The sequence below is a fragment of the Equus quagga genome, chromosome 4 (assembly GCF_021613505.1).
Source record: "Equus quagga isolate Etosha38 chromosome 4, UCLA_HA_Equagga_1.0, whole genome shotgun sequence".
Classification (NCBI taxonomy): Eukaryota; Metazoa; Chordata; class Mammalia; order Perissodactyla; family Equidae; genus Equus; species Equus quagga.
Window position 1 is genome coordinate 108,735,169 of NC_060270.1, and position 21,992 is coordinate 108,757,160.

General features: G+C 37.6%; 1 protein-coding gene across 1 annotated transcript in view; it reads left to right on the forward strand.

The window, feature by feature from the left end:
- The window catches only part of CERS6 (ceramide synthase 6), a 300,927-nt gene that overhangs the window by 226,830 nt on the left and 52,105 nt on the right, over positions 1-21,992 (forward strand). Inside the window, exons 6-8 of the mRNA XM_046658899.1 lie at positions 496-588; positions 17,167-17,295; positions 20,106-20,212. Coding sequence (XP_046514855.1) covers positions 496-588; positions 17,167-17,295; positions 20,106-20,212 — 329 coding nt within the window. The remainder of the gene's footprint in view (positions 1-495; positions 589-17,166; positions 17,296-20,105; positions 20,213-21,992) is intronic.

Consider the following 21,992-nt stretch of genomic DNA (forward strand, 5'->3'; position numbering starts at 1 on the left):
TGTATGGAACATTTCCTAATAATGAGAAAGCTCTGATTAATGCAGGACTTGAAAACCTTGCCTCAGTGACCCATATAGCACTCCAGTTTCTTTCCCCTACCTTCCATGTCCCTGTACTGTGGCATCTCACAGGAGTTGTTCAGAGTTATTCTTTTCGTGTATGTGTTAGAAGTTTTTTTTTCAGGTTGCCTAAGGAATCTTGCAGATGCTCCTGTCAAAGAACCATAAATGTTATCGTTAAAATGTATGGTGAATTGGGTACCAAATGTTCATACTGATTGACACTTTTTTGGTTGGAGATGAAACAAAGCTAATGCCATCAAGCTGTGGATTAGAGGCATCCTTCAAAGCCCCCTTATACACAAAGAGAATGGGGCTGGAATTTATGGAGACATAAGACCATGTCACTTTTCAGCACTGAGCTTGAGATGTTTGGGGCACAAATTGGATTTCCTATGAACTATTAATCTTTCCTTTTTTTTCTTTGATCCTCAGCCGCTCACAACTGACCTTCACTACTATTATATCCTGGAGCTGTCGTTTTATTGGTCTTTAATGTTTTCCCAGTTCACTGATATCAAAAGAAAGGTAAGAGTGGTTATGTTGTAAAGTGCTTGCTGACGTGCATCTTTAATGACCCTTGGCAGATGGGTGCAGAGCGTCAGAGGCACTCACCTCTATTCTCCCAGCTGTGCTGGGTTAGCGTTACTTTGCACATTATAGCAGAAAGTTCTCTACTTTTGTTTGTGCTATTTTGTATTTTATTCCCATTGTCTCTTCACTTTTCCCTCAAAACCTAGTGTTTTTTTCTCCATGAAAATATATAGCAATGAATCCTGACAGCAATTTTCTCTCAGTCTGATTCACAAGTCCCTCTGTTCTCCAAATTAAATAAAGAAGCAAAATTGTATTTGTAGCTCCAGGGAGAAAGTAAAATCTCAATGTTCCAGCCCTACAGAAGCAATTTTTCCCCAGTTAAAGAGTTGTCTAACATCACAATATGTCATGAAAATGCATTCCTAGATGAACTGTGTTCTGGTTTTCATCCCTCCCCTCCACTGGAATAGCCTGTGCTGAGGGTACTCTTGACCTCCTGAGTGTTAAACGTACTCATTCTAGTTCTCATCCTACCAGCTTCTGGCAGAATTGGCACTTTTAGCTATTCACTGCTTGTTTTTTTTCCATGACGTTATTTTCTCCAGATTCCCATATTTGGATCATTCCTTCAAAGTCATCTTTGCTGGCCTCCATCCCAGTGCCCCATGCTCTGCATATTTGTGAAACGCCAGGGTCTGGTCCTGGATTACAGGACATCATCTCCCTGGATGATCAAGCTTCTACTCTCTAGCAGTACCAACCATAATTTATCTACCAGTGACTCCAAAATGTTTCTCTTCTGCCCCAGATTCTCTCCGGGTCCATACTTCTACAAATCTACTTATAAATAATAGTATTATGTTCTTTTTGTTTATTTTATCATTTAATCCTCACAACTCCAAGATCCAGTTGGATCATTTTTTATTTATCTTCATTTTATAAATGAGGAAACTGAACCTCACATAAAAAGTGTCCCCTCCCAAAGATCTCCTCTTCCCATAGTCTTGTTCTCCCTCCAATAAACCTTGTAACCAATAGTCACGTAAGCTAGAGGTTTTCCTTCGCTCTTCTTTCCTCTTTGTCATTCCTTGTACCTACTTGCTTAATGTCACTGACACATTTGGTTTGAGTCCTCTCTACTTTTCTTAACCTTTTACAATAGCCTCCTAAATGGTCCTCTGTCTATATAGTCATTCCTGTCTACTTGCCACCTAAGAGTTATATTTCTAAAACCTTCAAGACAAAGCCAAACTACTTAGAGTGATGTTTAGGGTTGTCAAAATGATTCAGACCCACCTCTCCAGTCTTATCACCCACCCCCTCTCTCCCCCATCCTGACACACACGTATGTCCTAACTACAGATATCTTCTCACCATTGTTCAAACTCATTTTTTCCCATGCATCTTTGTTTTTAATAAGACCTTGCCTGTGGCTAGAATAATCTCTATTCCCCCTCCTCCCAGACCAGACTAGCACAAAAGTAATCTCTTCTTTGAAGCCTTATTCAATTTCCCCGAAGTTTTTGACCATACCTTCCTCTGTGTTTAGTTTACAGGTGCCCAGTACTTACCATATTGTATTTTTTTTAACAGCATAGTGACCTGCATCTCTCCCTTTCCTAGACATGGAGGGCGAAGAACAAGATTTATTCATCTTTATTCCTCTCATGACTATCAATGTACCTGCTTGTGGTGGGGATTAGTAAGTTTAGGGTAAATGAATAAATAGATTTAGAATGTCTTCTAACTTGCTAATGGGTATCTTCCAAGCTCCTTTGTGCACAGGACTGTGCATTATGATGGAGCACAATGCTGCAATATATCATTTCTTGGTTAGATCAGTAATCGGCTAAATTGCAAAGTGGTATCCAAATGGTAGCAGAAAAGCACTTACGAGTCTACGACCCTCGTACCTGCATCGTCTTTCCCCAGGTACGCTCCTTCCACTATCCTACAGCGGTGGCTTACTTGGCTGGCAAAAAGCTGCCTTTCCTGACCTGTGTGGCCACACAGCCTTAATGTGGTATATGTCGTCCGATTCTCAGAAGAAGCCAATGGTCCCTCTGAGGGCTAGGGCTTGGGCATAGCAGATAACCCTTTGACACCCATAATTTGTGTTTCCTTTATTCATTGCACCAAACGCTCTGGGCCAATTTCTGTCCAGGTTTAAATAGTCTTCAGTGATGGTATGCCAATTAGATCACATCTGTCTTATATGAGGAACCTTCTTCATTCACGTAGTCAGTACTTGTAGACTGATTATCTCCCATGTGCCAGGGACTGTGCTAGGCTCATTGTGCATTTTACTGATTGTTTAACTCTTTAATTGTGGTAGAAATAGAAAACATAAAATTTACCGTCTTAACCACTTTTAAGTGTACAGTTCATTAGTGTTACGCACATTCACATTGTCGTGCAACCGGTTTTCAGAACTCTTTGCATCTTGCAAAACTGAAACTCTGTACCTGTTAAACAATTCCGCATTCCTCCCTCCTCCGGGCCTCTGGCAACAGCCGTTCTACTTTCTGTCTCAATGAATTCGATTACTCTAGATAGTGCATATAAGTGGAACCATCCCATATTTGTCCTTTTGTGCTTGGTTTACTTCACTTAGCATAATGTCCTCAGGTTCATCTGTGTTGTAGCGTGTGTCGGAATTTCCTTCCTTTTTAAGGCTGAATAGTATGCATTTTATTTTCTTCTGAGGAGCATTTTTTCCAGGTAGTGACAGAAAACACTTCTGTGATGAAGGAGGAGGTTTGAATATTTTTCACATTTTGTAGTTGGGAAAATTGATCTACAGGGAGCTTATACAAGTTTTTCAAGGTTGTGCAACGTGGGAATGAATTAGAGCCCAAGCTTAACAAGCAAAGTCCTGTGATTCATCTTAGATCAGACATGTCCACAATTCTTGCATTGTCTTGCCTTGCCATGCTTCTGACATTAAAGATAGTAAGCCTTTTGCAGCTCTTTGCCATTTTATTGGTTCCTCTTTTGCTTAGTGAGAAATAGAGGTGCCATCTAGAATTAAAGAGATTAATAAAATCAAGACTAACTGTCCTTGACTCCCAGGAGCCTAGTCCTAGCAAGATATTGCCTAGTCCCACACTAAAAGTTGCCAAGTGCCCTCCACTTGCTTGAGTTTTCTCATCATGCATTTACCATGTCTTTTCAGTGAGTCGAGAGCACTCATAGAATCTTCTTTATTTTAAGCCAAATGACCATTATTTTAATAGTTATCGTAAGTGGATTATTTTCAAGGGCTGAAGTGTATCATTTTGTGTAGTTTTAACATATCTTGGATCAGTGTAGAAAACTGTGAAAGGGGTAATTTTACAAGGAGGTTCATGGAATTGATCTCAGGCCTGTACCTATTGTCAGTTTTTAGAAATTAATTATATGCTTTTTCTTAGTCCACACCCATAGCTTGTTTAGACATCTGGCACCTGTCCTTTCTTCAGCTGGTCAGAGTATGTTTGGACGTTCCAGGTGCAGCTAGCTTATTCTCGTTTCTTGCACAAAATGGGCATTTGGTCACTACCAGACATTCTCGTTACTCAGTACCGGTTAGTAAGGAAGGCCTTTTCCTCTGTTGCCATCTCTCGTTAGTGAATTGTAGACTTTCCTTTTCTCCTTCACATCTTGCTGACTCTCACAGCAGGTCCCTGGTGGTTCCCTCCTCATTGGTCTATCACTTGGAAGACCTGCCATCCCAGCCATAAGTGAGGATTTATGGAATATTTGGCTGCCAAATACACTCCCCACCTTCTGTACTGCAACTATTAGCTAAACCCTCTAAAAACAGGCTGCTTCCTAATTATAGAATAGAGGTGTTTGAAGACACCCATTGACAACACAACATGGAAATTAACTTCTGAAGGCTATTCATAGAGTCACTAATAAAAAGGTTATAAAAGTGTTTCTTTAGTTCCCCTATTAAATGACAGTGAGCTTGAACAGCCATTTTCAAATAGGGACCAGGATTTATAAACATTGGATCCAAATGCCTGCCTCAAACTGTTAGAATCAGTACCTTAAATGAGGTTTAGAAATTATTTTTTGTGACTTAATGAATTCATGAGTCTTTCTAAAGGGCTTTTATATTCACAAATTCTTCCCCTCTAGGAGCATCCTAGTATTGCCATCTTTTTTATTTTCTTAATTGCTCTCATTCCAAATAGAGTCTGGAGTTTAAAAATGAGAGGAGAACCTTTCATCCTGTGGTGACAGAGCACATTGCCTCTCTCCTGATCGTTTCCAGGGTTGGTACTCATTTGGTCAGTGACGAGATATACTATTAATCTTCCCAGAGGGAAGGGACTAGCCAAGCTGTAGTAGTTTGGTATAATGGACTTATAATTTAAATGTTCTATTATGCGCTACCAAGATATGTCAACCTTTTTGACAATTTTTCCTTCCTTCCTCCCTTTTTTCTTCTCTCCATCCCTCTCCCCTTCTCTCCCTTCTTCTCTTCCTTTCTTCCTTCCCCCTTTTGTAAAAAGAAATTGTAAAGGTATCTTATTAAAACAACAGGTATATTCTTGGTATTCAACATCGTTTGAAACATCTTTCATTTCCCAAGTCTTAACTTTTGTTAAAATTCTGTCCTTTAGCACCTGTTCACAGTAAGTATTTCTTCTGCACATCAAAATTTTCCAAGGGAAGCTAATAAGCATAATTGTGTTGGAGCTCAGAACAGCTTGTTTGTGTCTAAGCCCTGTGTCCCTTTTAACTAAGCTGCTGTTTGGCTTGAAGGCCTGGGCCCTTGGCCAATGATCCCTGCTCGTGTTCGGAGGCCGTTGCAGGAAATCAGCCATGGCCGAGTTCCAGGGCCCAGATGGTGAATTCAGCTTGTTGCTCTTTTGGTCTTTAACCTGAGAGAAAAACTACGTTTTGTAAATGATTCTTAACAGAGAGAAGTATGATAATTAAGTTTAGCAAGACACTTTTTGACAGGCTTGTATTTGCTCTCTAGTAACTTTTGCAGAGAATAACTAGCATCCGTTGCTATGAGTGGTTTAGCTACCTTTTGGGGGCCTGTCATCCTCCAGATCTTTCCTCCTTCAATTAGCTTTAGGGTAAAAAAAAAAAAAAGGCATGCTTTAATCTTTTTATAAGGGAGCAGTATGCATAGAATTAAGTGAAATAACGTCCATGAAACCATCTAGTACATTGCTTGACAAATAGAGCTTAAAACAGTACCTAGCTCATAATGACCCAAATGCAGTTGAATCAAAATGTAGTGCTAAAACCCAAAACAAACAAACAAAAACCTCCGAAAGTAGTGGTCACAAATTTTCGTACTTTTGGTCAATTAAAATTAACAAAAATAATTAGGAAGAGAAACTAACTTAAGGTTGCCAAACTTTTACTTTTCCTAGTAAGAAAATTTTAAAATCACCTACCACTTATTACCATCAATTCATAAAGGAAAGGACATTTTAAAGGAGAAAGGACACCTTGTAATAAATGACAATCCTTTAAATTGAGGATTATGAAAAAGTTCTTAGTTTTCTCATTTTGTTCTTGACTGGGGAAAAATTATGGGCAATATAGCTTAGAGGTTAAAGGCATGGGCTCTGGAGTACGTCCACCTGCCCAGCACCATGTTTGATTTGGTGTGACCTTGGGTAAGTTACTTTTTACCTCTCTATGCCTTGGTTTCCTGATCCAAAGAATGGAGTTCATGTAACCTACCTCACGGGAGTGTCATGAGCGTGAGTAAGTAATACACAGTTATAATAGTACAGGGCACGTAATAAAAGTTAGCTGTTGCCGCAGTTGTTAATGCAGTTCACTAGATAGTGCCAGCTCTCTATCCTCAGGCACAGGGAGGATTGTACTTCTCAGCCACGCCCCTTCTTGTGGTGGGATGGATGGCCATGTGACTGGCAGGCTGTGAGCAGAACTGACTCGAGTTGCTTTTGGCCTGGAGTATTTAATTGCTGGTATGAGACCCTCTAGAGTCTCTTTTCCCCTGTAGTACAGCGGTTGGTAGCATTTGAGATGGAGGCTGCTCCATCAGCCTGCATCCCTGAGTGACTGTGGTGAACAGCGTGCCCCCTTGCCCCTGCCAGCTAAGTGGTGACATGCAGTGAGTAAGAAATAAACCTTTGTTTTAAACCACTGAGATTTGAAAGGCTTTGCCATGTAATCTAGCTTATCTGACTAGTACAGCTATTATTAATAATATGACTAATCATCATTTCCTAGAACGGTGTTTGGAAATAATTTGTCTAGATCAGCAGTTCTCAAGGTGTGGTCTGCAGACACTTGGAGATCCCTGAGAACCTTTCAGGAGATCTGCAAGGTCAAAACTGTCTTCATGATAATACTAAGATGTCATTTGCCTTTCTCAGTATGTTGAAATTTGCACTGATGGTGCAAAGGTAATGGTGGAAAATTGCTGGCCATGACACCAAACTATGTTAGTAATCATTGTATTCTTCACTGCCACATGCTTGCAGGAAGAAGAAATGTCAGTTTCACTTGAGAATACTCTTGATGAAGCAGTGAAAAGTGATAATTTTATTAAATCTCTATTCTTGAGTATACATTTCTAAAAATGAGAAGTAGGCATAAAAACTTCTACATAACAATCTACAGTAATGTCTCAAGAAAAATCACCTGCAGTTAGTGCTTTGCATTGCAAGCTGAACTAGCTGCATTTTTTCCCCCATAGAATCTCATCTTTACTTGAAAGAATGAATGACAAACTGTGGTTATTCCAACCTGTGTATTTGCTAGACATTTTCTTGAAACAAATGAACTGAGTTAGTTTGTCAAACTGTTTCAAGTAAAACAATTGACAATTTGTTGTCAATGATAAAACTGAAGCTTTCAAGGAAAAATTAGATTTTTGGAAAACTTGTGGCCACCAGCAAGAGCTTGATAGCATCTCTATACTTAAAGACTTTTCTCATGAAATTGCTAGTGATATTAATAAATATGATTTTTAAAACGTTGCATAATGAAATGTTTCATTAACTCAGTGAGCCACTATTTTCAAAGTGACTAATACCTCATGCTACAAAATCATGCATGAGAGAAAGATCCATTCAAAGGTTAAGACAGACCAAAGGATCTTATGTAACAGAATATGAAAAGTTTATTGATATGGTTTAAATTCCAGACTGCAACTAACCTTTAAGAATATCCCCCACGTCAAGTTTTGATACAGTGTCAAAGTAGAATATCCGTAACTATCTGAAAAGACTATGAAGATACTTCTCCCTTTTCCAACTATGTGATACTGGATTTTCTTTACATACCTCAACCAAAGTAACATATGGCAACAGATTGAATGGATATGCAATTGTAAGAATCCATCTCTCTTGTCTTAACCAGACATCAAAGAGATTTCCAACCATGTAAGACAATGCCACTCTTCTCACCATTTTTTTTTAATTTTGGAAAATGTAGTTATTTTTCATAAAAGTATTTATATTAATTAATGTCATGGACTTTAAATGAATAAATGTGTTTTACAGGTTTTTTAAAATGTGGTAAATCTTGATAGATATAACCCACATACACGAGCACTTTTTGGTGTCCTCAGTAATTTTTAAGAATATAAAAGGGTCCTGAGACTAAAACATTTGAGAACTGCTTGTTGAGATTATTTTAAGTTTTTCCTATGACTCCAACTCTCAGCTAGTGCCTCAGATTGTATCAGCATGTCCTTTCTTTGCTTGAAAAGCTAAAATCATGCTAGCTGATACCTGATCATCCTGAGAGGGAGGGAGGATGATGGAGAATTCTCCCTGTGTAACCTCACACTACTTGTAGACACAGTCAGGCAGGCTACTTAGCCTCTCTTTCATAGAGGTGCCAAGTTGCTCTTTTCTCTGTCCACTGTGATCGGAGCAGCAATATCCTGCCCTTGAAGCTTAGATTTCTTCTGAGGCAGATATGCCCGATTCTTGGGCCTCTGTCCTGTTTCTTTCTCTGTACAGTGTCTTCAGCATCTAAGAAGGGAAGAAGAGGCAGCTCATTTTAATAAGCTACCACCTGTGATCAAAGCATTTCAACCCAGTGCTCTGTGCAGGCTGCTGGGAGAACAATAGAACAGTATTGCCTGGAAAAGAAATATGTTTCATGGGGCAGTTTTATGGGATTTTATTCAAAGGCTGCCGTAACTAGTGGCTTACTCTGGAAATCACACTCCCAGGTGCCTTGCCAAGGGAGAGGCTCTTAAGCATTTTTAGATCTCACAGTCAAATGACCAACCTCTGGACAGCTCTGGGGCAGTGCAGTGGTCCATACTGCTGTCCAGGACGTGGGAGGGTGACAGCCGGGAACCTCTTCTTCCCATGTGGTGCAAAGGGCCACAGCCTTGCTGCAATACAGAGAGTTACACCCAGGACCCACCCAGTGCTGCTGGTCTAGGGCTCTGGGTCCTTGAGTCTAAGGCTTCAGGAGTCCCACCCTCTCTCAGGACATGCCACTGGCACTTGGAAGGATCTACTTTCATCTGGGAGGGTCAGTCATTTAGCTTCCTCTGGGGAGTTTCCCACAAGTCATCCTTGCTGACTTGGGAAAACACCTACTTTGGCTTCTTATAGCTCGAACTGTCTCTCTGACTCCATGAATTCCCTCCGTTTCTGTCCCTGTAGATACAAAAAGACCATTCTCAGATCCTTCCCTTTGGCCTCCTAAGAGGCGCCTCTTCCACTCATGGCTAACCCTGCAGCTTCCCTCTTGATCCCCCTTCTCCTCCTATCTTCTAGAAGTGGACCCTTGATGTATTCCTGAAATTTACACAATGTTATAAAGCAATGTGACCTCAATAAAATAAAAAAACTTAACCTCTTCAAAAAAAAAAAGGAAGAAATAGAAATGGACCTTGTCCTATTCTTGTGCACCTAGTTCGAGTCTCTCACTTATATGTGTTTTCAAAAGTGTCCTCTCTGCTGCCTCCTTCCTCATGGGTCCTTCCTCATGCATTGGTTTCTCAGAAGCAGCCTCCTGAAATAGTTGGGAGCCCGAGCTCTGGAGTCACACAGACCTCGGTTCAGATCTGGCTCTAGCCTGTCCTCACCGTGTGATGTTGGGAAAATTAAGTAGCATCTCTGTGCCTCAGTTTCTTTGTAAAATGGAGTTCAAACAGTACTTGCTTTAGGGAGTTGCTGTTAAGAATAGATCACAACTTCAGACAGAACCCTTGGAGCTTAAGAATTAGTAGGAAAATCACAGGACAGATAGAAGTTCACCAGGCAGTCAAAGTGGAATGGGGCTTGGAGAAAAGGCCAGAGGCCTGCATGAGGGCAAGAAGAAACTTGACAAGTGAATTCTGCAGGTAGTGTTCTGTCTGTTTGTGAAGGGGCGTGGGAGTTCAGGCAACTGAAGGAAGAGGAGTTAGAAGAGAGAGGAGAAGGCTGATGATAATAAGAAGAGTCCTCTGAACCGCTCCTGACAACTTGCAGCATCATCCAAACATGGTTGAGCCCAAGGAGACTTTTTCCATCGTCCATCTAAACCACAAAATTGAGTCCTTGATTGCCCATTGTCATTTGGGGCCTCAAGGACTTTACAATAAGTATGAGGATTATGGCTTTTGAGTCCTGGGATATTTCTTATTTTAGCTGAGCACAGGCTGCCCCCTACTGACCGTTCTGGATGTTTTCATCCTGAATGGGTTTACTTGATATTGTCAAGCGTTGCTATGGCCTTTGTCCTCAGGGCGATTGCAGAAAAAATGGAGAATAAAATCTGTAAACCTGTGCATCACTGAAGACTGTGGTGTTGAGTCTATTTAAAATGTCTCAGAAGAGACCCGTCTAGCATTAACAGCTGTACATATTGGGGCCGGCCCCGTGGCCCAGTGGTTTAAGTTCTCACGCTCTACTTAGGCAGCCCAGGGTTTCACCAGTTGGGATCCTGGGAGCGGACATGGCGCCACTCATCAGGCCATGCTGAGGCGGCGTCCCACATGCCACAGCTGGAAGGACCCACAACTGAAAATATACAACTATGTACTGGGGGGCTTTGGGGAGAAAAAGGAAAAATTTTAAAAAATCTAAAAAAAAAAACCTGTACAAATTAGTGTGGCTGGGCCAAGAGTAATTTTAACAGAACCCAGAAGGTATATATAAAGGCCTCCAACTCCTGGCGCTTGTAATTTGGCAAGACTTGTAGTGATGGAGAACTTCCGTAGACCCAAAGTTCAATAGGAAAAAAACCATGCTTGTATAATGAAGAAAAGTATCTGCATCATTTGAAAGCAGAGTGCATTTGGAGGGTGTGCTTTTGAGGGGAGGAGGAAAGGAAAGCATGAAGGAGAACTCCAGAGAGTCGTGAATTAGGTTCCATACTCTGGCCAGGCACAATGAAAGGGAATTGATGGCACTATGTTACTATTTTCTATTGAACAAATAAAATTTTATTGTGTCCTTTTCTACAGTAATAAAACCAATTAAAGATTAAATATTAACTAAATAATTCATAGTGGATGAGATTATGAGTTCTTAATCTTGAAATGGTACCATAAATGTTACACAGGAGAAAGACTGGGTAAACACTGATAATATACAGCAGTTCTTTATTTCATTTATATATGTTCTCAGAAGCTATAAAGTTATGGCACATCTAGCAGTAGAGAAAGTAACATTGCATCTAGAAACACAGCTTTTGTTTTAAAAGCTGGTGAAGAAACTCCTTGATTTTCAAATTAGCTTGAAGTTGTAGTTAGAATTTATCATGAGAATTTTGATGGAAACACCTGCCACGACTCTTTTTTTATATAGTTTATCTGAATTTTGAGAGTAATATTTAATAAATTCAGAATAGCCTTGAAAATGAATTGTTGCATATTCTTTATCTGAAGAAAATATGCTGCTGAAGCTGGCCATGAGACTATGGAATTGCCACATCTCAGATAATATGACTGAGTTTTCCATTATGCCCTTTGACGTGGCACTAAAGCAGGTGTTAGCAAACTTTTCTATAAAGGGCCAGAGAATAAATATTTTAATCTTGCAGGCCATGTAGTCTCTGTTGCAACTACTCAACTCTGCTGCTGTAGCAAGCACATTGCCATAGATGATAGTTAAATAAATAGATGTGGCAGTGTTCCAATAAAACTTTATTTACAAAAACAACTGGAGGGCCAGATTTGGCCTGGGGGCCATAGTGTGCCTTTCTCTGCTCTAAAGTAGAGCAACCTGGATGTTGCTCTATATTTACTAATACGTTACATATTTGGTGAACAGTGAGGATGTCAGATTTGAGAATGGCTAGTAGATATTTAAATCACATCAGTGCGTACTTTTAAAACATTTTGATAGTAACAATAGTAAATTTGAAGTCTTTAACCAATTAATTTCTCGACACTTACTGTTTTTAGAATGTTTGTATGTGACACTTATCTCCCTCAAGGACCTAAATCTATATATATTTAGTCCAAAAGGGGAAAAGAAAGTCTATTGGAAAAAAGTGTGGAAATAAATTTCACTCTAGTTTTAGTGTAAATGAGCTTTTATTCGTGGATTGAATTTTAGAAAAGGGATAATTGAATCATTCCTGCCAGGACTCCTCTGCTTTGTAATCGAACAAACGTTTCCCAAATAAATCACACTTTTTCATCCCTTTCCAACTTTTCTCATAAATATTTACCCTAGAGTGCATAGGCCATACATGGGCATGAAGGTGAATTCTAGTTACAGGTTTTGAAGAGCGCTGTTTTTTGAAACACCTTTCTTTAAATGGCACATTTAACCGGTTCTCTTTATAGTGAGCCAAAATTCAAGGCCGGTTACAAATATAATGACTGAATAAACTGTGGGAGATTGCAGATACCCAAATATTGACATTGACATTCACGTACATTATGTGAATGTTTTGTGTCCTGCACTGGTAAAAGAAAGGTATAATTTTCCTCAAATTGCCTAATATGGACAAATCAACTGATTTCCATAAATCATCCTGAATATACTTTCATTTTAGTCATTGTCTCGAGACCTAAACAGTTTTTTTGTCTCATTTCTTTGCTTTTTAAGAGGTCATATATATATGTGTGTGTGTGTGTGTGTGTGTGTGTGTGTATAAATATATATATGCTATTAATCAGGACTTTAGCATCCTTAGCCCAAGATTGACAATCTATAATATTTTCAGATTCCCTCAATGGTATTTAACTATAATTATTATTGGCATATATAAGCGTTATCTGAAGTCCTCCCCATCTCCATCTGTGTGTTGTTCTGGAGTGGAGATGGAGCCTGAGTGGTCACTCCCCCCTGCACGTTGCCAGGTTGCGTGCTTGAAGTCCACTTCCTGCACAGCCATGATGCTCTCCAGCTTCATTCTGAGTTTTACCCCCAGCTTGCAAAATCCCAAGTGATGAGATAGAAAGATTGTAATTGATCTCTAGAAGAAAGAGCATGTTACTCTGTTAAAAGTTGTACTAATGTCTATGCACCTTGAAGGATCAAATGAGGAAACTATTTTTTATAAAAATGAAACAAATAGAAACGAGAGATTTCTATTATTGCTGCAACTGCCATAAAATGAAATCAGCTTTAAATTATGCTGTTGTACTTCTGTTTCCTAGAGAGTTTGAAGATCTGTTAAATGGGTAACCTGATGCTAATTACTTGATTTCTATTCATATGTTAGATTGTAAGTTTATCAATTGTATTTATTAATTTTATTTATTAAACTAAATTTGGGAAAGCTAATATATGTTATTTGCATCTGCGAGAGAAGAGTGTTTTCTTTGTCTTACACATATATGGTATTTCATATTCTTCAACATCCATGCACATCTAAATCAGCCATCACTTAAGATTTTGGTAGTATATTCCTTTCTTAAGAAGGTTCACCACTGCTCTTCTTTACTTGCTGCAAAGATTATTCCCAAAAGAAACAGCATAAAATTATTAATACTTTATCCAGCAAATGGAAATTTAGAGAACAATTTCTTGTTGTTTCTGGTGGGTTTTCTTAATGAGAAATGAGTTAATTTTGCTTTCATGAAAACATGCACATCGAGATGAATTTCTGGTGCCTCTTGAAGACAGAATATTATTTCAAAGACTCTAGGCAGGCTGATCAATGCAAATGGAGTTCCATCATGTAGAACATCATATGTTCTTATCTTAATGAGAGCTTGATCCCTCTGGCCTTTTGCTGCTAATATTTTATTGTGCATAAAATTCCCCTGGAGAACTGAGCTAAAGATGCTGATTCTCATTCACGTAGTTGGGGATGGAGCCCAAGTAGCTGAAATTTTATCTGCACCTCGGAGTTTCTGATGCGGAAGCGACACAGAACAAACTGGGATGGACTATCTTCTAGGTTCTCTAAATGTCGTCCAGAAATGTAATAAGGCAATAAGCAGCATTATCTTACCAGCTTCTGGTATTAAAATGGATGGCTCTTCCTTAAATTCTTTCATTTCAGACTTCTTCTAATTGAATTTGAGTCAAGACCACATCTAATTATTTTTTCTGCCTCTGCTAATTAGCATAGGGGAAGCCACTGGAATGAGGGCTGAGGTCGGGGTAAATATCAGGCAGGAAACATAGAAGGACGCTTTGATGATGGCTGTGAACATGTCCTGAAACAATATGGCAAACTGGCAGGAGGTTGGGGACACCACTGAAGCAGGCAGCCAGACCATCCTGTTTTGAATAAGAGCTTTGGGATCTGTCTCCATCTGAAGACCAACAAGAAATCACAATGTCTCTGCCTAATTGCTGCTCCCAAGATTGCAGGAAAACATTATCAACCAAGATGCTAAATTTCCTGCAGCCAGGCCTGTGTTTCTATACACACCAGTCACTTTGAGCAGTAAGAAACATGAGGATTCGAGTTTCCTACCCTGCACTGATAAAGTTTAAATTGACTGTTTATTTAAAAACCCTTATTTGGAGCAGATTCAGTGCTTACTCAAAAAAAAAAATGTCAGGGTGAGATGTGAGTTACACACAAAATAACGACTGTATGACTTTTATTAAAGGTATTTCACTGTGTATAATGCTTTCTGAAGCAGAAATGCAAAAAACAAAAACTCCATTATTCATGCTTTTTTCATATTCATACAGATTTGACAGTATAATAAAAATTGGTCTTCTGCTGTGGGCATAACTCTGAGCCCCTCAGTAATAAATGTTTTCTAGGACCAGGGGATTTATATGCAGAAATCATCTTCACAAAGCAAACTTTGTCTGAAAAACAAGGCTTTTGTTTTTAGGGGAGCCTTGCTATATTGCCAAGGGTGTTTATTGTTTATTGACGTTTATTATCAGATACGAATTAGGAAACAATTATAAAATGGTCCTAATCCTCCAGAAGTGTTTTAATCAATTTATATTTATTCACTTAAAAATTAAATAGAGAAAAACTCTTGTTCTCTTTCAGAGAATCAAGAGCAATCATTCAAGGGTGAACAATAGGAAATGTAGAAAGTGGTGTTCTGGTTAGGTGCTCAGCTAGTTAGACTTTAAAATCTCACGGTGTATTCAGTGCCCGCAAACAGAAACTCCTAGAACTGTTGAATTAAGTGCTGTATGTCTTCATTTAATTATGTTTAGAAAACAGTTTAATATATCAGTTGATAGGTTATCTCACTTTAATTGATCCACTGTTTTGAAGTATCTATTGTCTGGTAGAACACTGTATTCGAGGTAATGGAACCTGGTAAATCTCTGGTAACAGCCTAGAGAGAAGAGGTTTCATCTTGTAGTGGAAAACATTATCAGAAAAATTTTTATTATATACCTAAAGCATTTTGGTATTGTCCAACTTTAATGATTTAGGAAAATCCTAAAAACTACAAAAACATCAGAGAAAATTAGGAGAAGTAGGTAAAACTGGTCAGTTGAGTCTGTACATAATCACTCATTCAACTCAGACCGTGGTCATCATTTCCTCTGCCACTGAGCTGAGAACTAGATGGGAATGTGGTTATGGAGGAAAAAGCATAGTGGGAAGTCAAGAGGTGCAGGAGTTTGCAAGACTCAGTTCTGCAGTTCTGTGGGGAGTTAGAATTAACTGATGCAAGACAGATGATTCTTCCAACAATGATAGCCACCATCAATGCAACATAGGAGATTTGAAGACTAGGTTAACTGAAAATAAGAGAAATAGTTGCATTTAATTTTTAAAATTATCCAACCTTATTTAGGAAACTAATACATTGTTTATTCTAGTAATAAATCAATATGTATGGTTATCAATAAATGTTTGGCACTTTCCAAGGCAGAAAAAAAAACCTCTGGAAAAGGTCACCAAAGTATACACAGAACCGTTTAAACATTTTTTTTAAACATACACATTTAACTTTATTTCATGATTGTCATTTAAAGCTTGATTTTATAAAACATAAAAAGATGCTCTTAAGAGCGTCTGTATCATAGGAATTTGAAAAGTAGAAATATCCATAGCTTTGTAGGTTCAAGTTATATAAGTTGAAGATCAAGTATTTGGAAATTTTTTCAACATGGAAACTATACAATCAAATAAATGGTAAAAGGACCTAATAGCAATATTTCATTACTTATGGATTATCATTACTTACGTTCAGGATCTAAACAAAGACCATTGTCTAAATGTTTTAAAACTATTTAAAAGTCTTTGAAGTTGACCTTTCAAACCCCAAACTGTATGACATCAATAGCTGCTGAATAAAGAGGGTGTGTGTGCCCACACACTTGCTCTCTTTCTCTCTCTTTCAGTTCATGATATGTTTTTCATTGTGGCTGATTTGTCTTGCCATGAATGGTCTGTAGGGGAGTAGTTCTCTTTCTCCAAGGCTTCAAGTAGATCACTGTTACAGCCAATCCTGGTATTTACATCCCAGAGAAGTTCAAGTTTACTCTGGTAGAAATATAGATTAAATGAGAGTAAAAATATTAGTAAAAGAGAGACTATATTTCTCAGCAAAAGAAATGCTAAATCGCAACAAACCATGTCTAGATGGTAAGGAGATAAATTAGTATCAGAGAAAGATGACCTTTTCGCACGGACCAGAAGTAGTTCCCTTGAAGCTGATCAAAATAAGGATGGCCAATTTACCATTAGTTTATCCAGTTTGTTTTTTCTAATGACTGTGGACAGATAATGGCTAAAATTCAGTGCTTGTTTGTGTAGGACCCATCAGAAAAGCCAACATATTAGGATTTTTATTTTAACATCCCACTGGGCATATTTCAGAGAAGGATGCAGAATCCCTAGCCACTAGTAGTCAGAGAAGTGGTCCAGTTTGACCTGCACTGTTACCCAACAGATTTTCCTAAGGTACTAATCCAAGTAGTGCCTTTCTTTGCTTGAAATCCTGTGTCAATTTCTCCCATAGCTTCAAATTCCTTGGCTTCGTACAAAATACTCTTTATAATCTGGCCTTAGTCCTGGCATTTATCACATTCTTCATAGTCACGGGTCTCCTATGTGTCTCTCCCACTATATGGTGAACTCCAAGAGAATAGGAATTATATCTTCTTCATTTAGTATCCCCAGTGCTAGGCCCATAAAGAGCCTCAGCAAGTATTGGTTGAATGGTTGAATAGATGAATGGAAATGTTGTGATACCACTAAGCCCTAACATGGCTGTGTCTTTTCCTCCCCAAGGACTTTGGCATTATGTTCCTGCATCACCTTGTATCTATTTGCTTGATTACCTTTTCATATGTCAACAATATGGCCCGAGTAGGGACCCTGGTCCTCTGTCTCCACGATTCAGCTGATGCTCTTCTAGAGGTAAACGTTTTCTTTCATCTTTAAGAAAACAAAAGCAAGAATTCAGGAAGTCCCCGAGATCATTACTTTTGTGTTATGCTAGATGGTGCTGGGGGAAGATAGTATATTGCTGCTTTGAACTGCAGAGTGTTTCTTTGTAGGTTAAATTGGTGAAAGCGAGACTTTAAATTAATATATAAAATTTTGTACAAAAAATGTTCATCATGTTAGCATTCTTTATTAGTAGAATAATGAAAACCTTTACTATTCTACACTTAAAAAATGATTGCTTTACAATAGGAAATTCATTATTTGAATAAGTTTTGCTTCTGGTGTTATAAGTTTCACACTGGTTTATCTGGAAAGTGTATATAACTCAGTTTAGTTATTAATGGGATATGTACATTCTGATGAAATTAATTAATAGTCATAGTTTTTATTGCCAATATACATATTACCGTAGTATTTTTACAGTGAAAAGTATATACAAATTGCATATTACATAGAAAAACTATGTTTTCTATGCATGTAAGTATAAAAAGAGGAAATATTGGTTGCACTTTTATTAACTTTATAAATCATCATCATTTAGAATTATTAAAGTGGCAAAAAAAAATAGAAAACGAAAAATGCTTTTAGCATATTTCAGAAGATAAAATCCCAAGGAAAATTTTGTGATATTTACTCTTAATTATGGCCCCTGTGAAGAGACACACTCAATAATGTTATATAATTAAATGAAAATCTTTTCACTTTATACTAACAAATTTGTATAACTAGTCAAACGTCAACTTACCAGAGTACAAATTCCTTGTAGAAAAGGGTTTTAGAATCTGTATTCTGATTTTTTATCCCTTTGGCCCACAGTTCTGCCTCTTTGAAGCATTTACTATCACTGTGAATATAGAATAGAGGTGCCCTCCAATAATGATGTGTTATTGCAATATAAGCACAAATCCCACACCATAAAACTGAATCTACTGTAAAGGCAATTAAGCAAGATTTGAAGTATATACGGCACTTTGTTAAACACTCTGGTCCCTATAAGGTTATGAAAAAACAAAAAAAATGGTCCTAATGGGCTAGATATGACAGATGATAGTTTGGTGCTATGATTTTTAAGTGATTCAAGCTAGACTCTATTCTGCATATTTTTTTAAAGGCAAAATATAATTAGTATAAGGGCAATCCCCTGAAAATCAGTTGCCATTTGGTTAAATCCTAAGAATAGTCGAAAGTAGACCTTTATACAACAATCTACAGTTTTGAAATCAATACTATACAATCTGCCAACTTTAATCTCTATGGAAATGGCTGGCATGATGCTCTGCTGAGCCATGGTTCAGAAAATGTTGATTGAATCATCGTCTACCACTTTTATCCAGAAAAGAAAAATAATCCAGGAATCCCAGTCATGTGGCTTAAAAGCAAATGTTCTTCATCAAATGGATTCTTTTTGATGACGTTATAAAATAGTACTCAAGAATATCCAAATAATGAGATATGTTGACTGTCAGCTCTTCAAAGTGGGATCTATGGCTTAGACATTTTAGAAAAATTAATGTTTCATGCTTTTTTTTCTTGAATGCTGGTGAGTGAATATAAACGAACAACTGTATGGTTCACTTAGCCAGAAGGAGACAGAGAGGCTTCTTCTCTTTCTTAATATAATTTGCGGTGTCACACCCAAAGTGTTCACGAAATTCAAAGTTCATAATCTTGACTTCCACTCAGTTAACAGATATTTACCCTTAGGAATGCATTTCTCTCACAGCTTCGTATTTTACATAAAGCTATTAAATTACAGCTTCTGTGGATACTGTCAACAATCCTCTCAACTTTGACTCAGCTAATTTAACTTTCCAAGTAGAAAATAATGTTATGAATTCAGAAGACATCTTCAATTTATAACCCTGTGTGGGGGTGCTTGTGAATTGTACGTGAAAATGTAAAAAAAGATGATCAAGCAAAATAATGTTTTCACTGTCACCTGTTTTTACTTAGAATCATCTGTAAAAAGTAGGTGGTAGAATATTGTATGTCAACTATACTTCAATTTTTTAAAAGTGGATGATAGAGAAAGGGATGTGATTTTTTTCCCTAGACTAATTTGTAATACAAAAAGTGGTCATTTAAATCACTATTATAAATTATTGGAATATTTCTCACAGACACTTTGAACGTTAGTGACTTTATATAGAAAATGACCCATTAATGTAATTTTGAAAATCATACTTAAATGGATTCATTGAAATAACATGATCTTGACACATTATTCATTTCTAAATTTGTGAGAATAAGCCAAGAAACTGTCTCCTGAGAATATTCCTTATGGCTGTTTAAGGAAAACCTATAATTCTAAGTAGAAAGGAGAAAAAATCCAAAAGGTCTCCATATATTTTGTATAAAGTTTGTGGCCTTAGTGTTTAGGACTCATTAAAGGTTTGAAGGATTATCTAATAGTTTCTATTTTAGATTTGTTAATGCCAAATTCCTGTTTCGGTGACTTTGGTTTGCTAATATCAACTAAAATGCAAGAATTTTCTTATTTTTCTGTTTTCCTGAAATCAACCATATAATTGAATTTTTCAGGTTCCTGAATATTTTATTAAATCTGTGACAGTCAATAGTTCTACTTATGGCTAATACTGCATTGCACTCGACTTATGGGTAATTTATAAATACTGATGCATGATACATGAGATTTCAAAGTAGCAGGCAGTTTTATGCATCTGGTAAGTTATATCTTAAAGGAGGCTCATGCATATTGAAAGAAGCTTTTCATTTATCAGTTTAACTAAATTAATATGTTGCATTCCTTCCTTTCATAGGCTGCCAAAATGGCAAATTATGCAAAGTTTCAGAAAGTTTGTGATCTTCTGTTTGTCATGTTTGCCATGGTTTTTATCACCACACGACTGGGTATATTTCCTCTCTGGTGAGTATGCCAATCTTCTTTCTGATAGAGCCACTCCTTCCAGATAGGTTTTATGAACCATTTTCCTTTCGAATTTCACTCCAAATACTAAGAGATTTAAAGAAAATGGGAGAGGGACTCAAGAAACAGCTTGATTTCTTCTTCCAGAAGAGGGTTGCAGTCTTTACTAATATTTTCCACAGGATAGTTAGAGAAGGATGTGGCTTAAATGGGTTCTGAAGCTACGGAAAGCCATCTGCCATTTTAAGGTCTGGTCTAGAGTATGCTTCAAAAACCTTAGCCATGAAAATCTGAATTAATAAAGGAAATAGTGTGTTGCAACCAGTTATATATCAGAGAATCTTCTGTACCAGGGGTTCCACAAAGCGTGGTCCCTGGACTGGCAACAAAAGCATCACCAGGAAACTTGGTAGAAATGCGACTTACTAGACCCCACCCCAGACCGACTGAGTCACAAACTCTGGATATGGGGCCTGGCAATCTGTATTTTGATAAGCCTTCCTGATTATTGCATTCTACATTAAAGTCCGAGAACCACTGTCCTATAAAATTCTCCTCATCAGCTGTATTTACAGCTAAAGCAGATAGAAAGTATAATCTAAAACTAACCTCTAACATTCTCTATGGCCCCTTAATGTCTGGATGTCTTGTTTGGTTGAGAGCTAAGAAAACAATATGACAGATTTTGTTGGAATTTGACAATCCTTTGTATAGAAAATAGGTTCATTGTCATTAATATTTTTCTGGAAGGCTATTACTTGAACTAGAAAAAAAAAATGAGCCCTCCATGTCACTTAGAGTCTACCATTGATGGCAGATTTTTTTTCCATTTTGAGAATTGATTCGAATGGGAAATTAAAGCATTGGAAATTGAAGAAAGCCAAGGAATGAAGGGATGCAATAATACCTTGCTTTTCAGCTCCAATAGAAAAATAACAATAATAAAGATGGGGCTTTTAAGTGAGTAACGTCTATCACTGGGGTTCCATAAACAAATTAATAACACACACACACACATACACACACAAAACAGCTTCTCCTTAAGACTTGCAGCCCTTTTGGACACTTACTTATTATGAAAATAGTTTCCAAGCAGCAGCACTGTGCATTGCCAACAGGCATTTATAAAACCTTATTATAGTTTTATGTGATTGTAGATAGGAAACAAATATATATATCGAGTGTAATGTGTCTGTAATTCTTTCAGGATTGGGGCTCTTTCGGTATTAGTAACAGAACTATTAGTAAGAATTTAAATAGAAGGAACTTGAGCAAAATCTTAGAATATTTCTCAAAAGACTAATAGAATGCTTTTCTTACTTAGGATTTTTGAGAACCTCAGTCTTAAAGAAATAAGCATCACTCTCAAGTATTTTGACTTGCTTACTTCTCTTTAAGGGCAGAATTAAAATGGAGATGCACTTCTTTTCCTCCCGTTTATGTGTAGAAAAGCTCTTCAGGTTTAGATAGCAATGAGTTACCTAGAACATAGACCCCATAATGTAGAAATTATGTAATGCTACTAATAATATAACTCATAGGTCTGCCCTATGATGATGACATACTCTAACCGCTTAGAAAAATCCTTGTAACCAAATACAAAACAAGAATTTATATTGCAAATGCTGGAGGGCTTCTGCTACCATGACCCTGGTGCAGCCAGGTTTTTTAAAAGGCAACTTGTGGAAAGAAATATTTTACTGTAATACGAGAAATAATTTATATACCTGCTTCCATTGTAGTTGTGCATCTAGTGAATAAAATCCTTTTCACATATGTC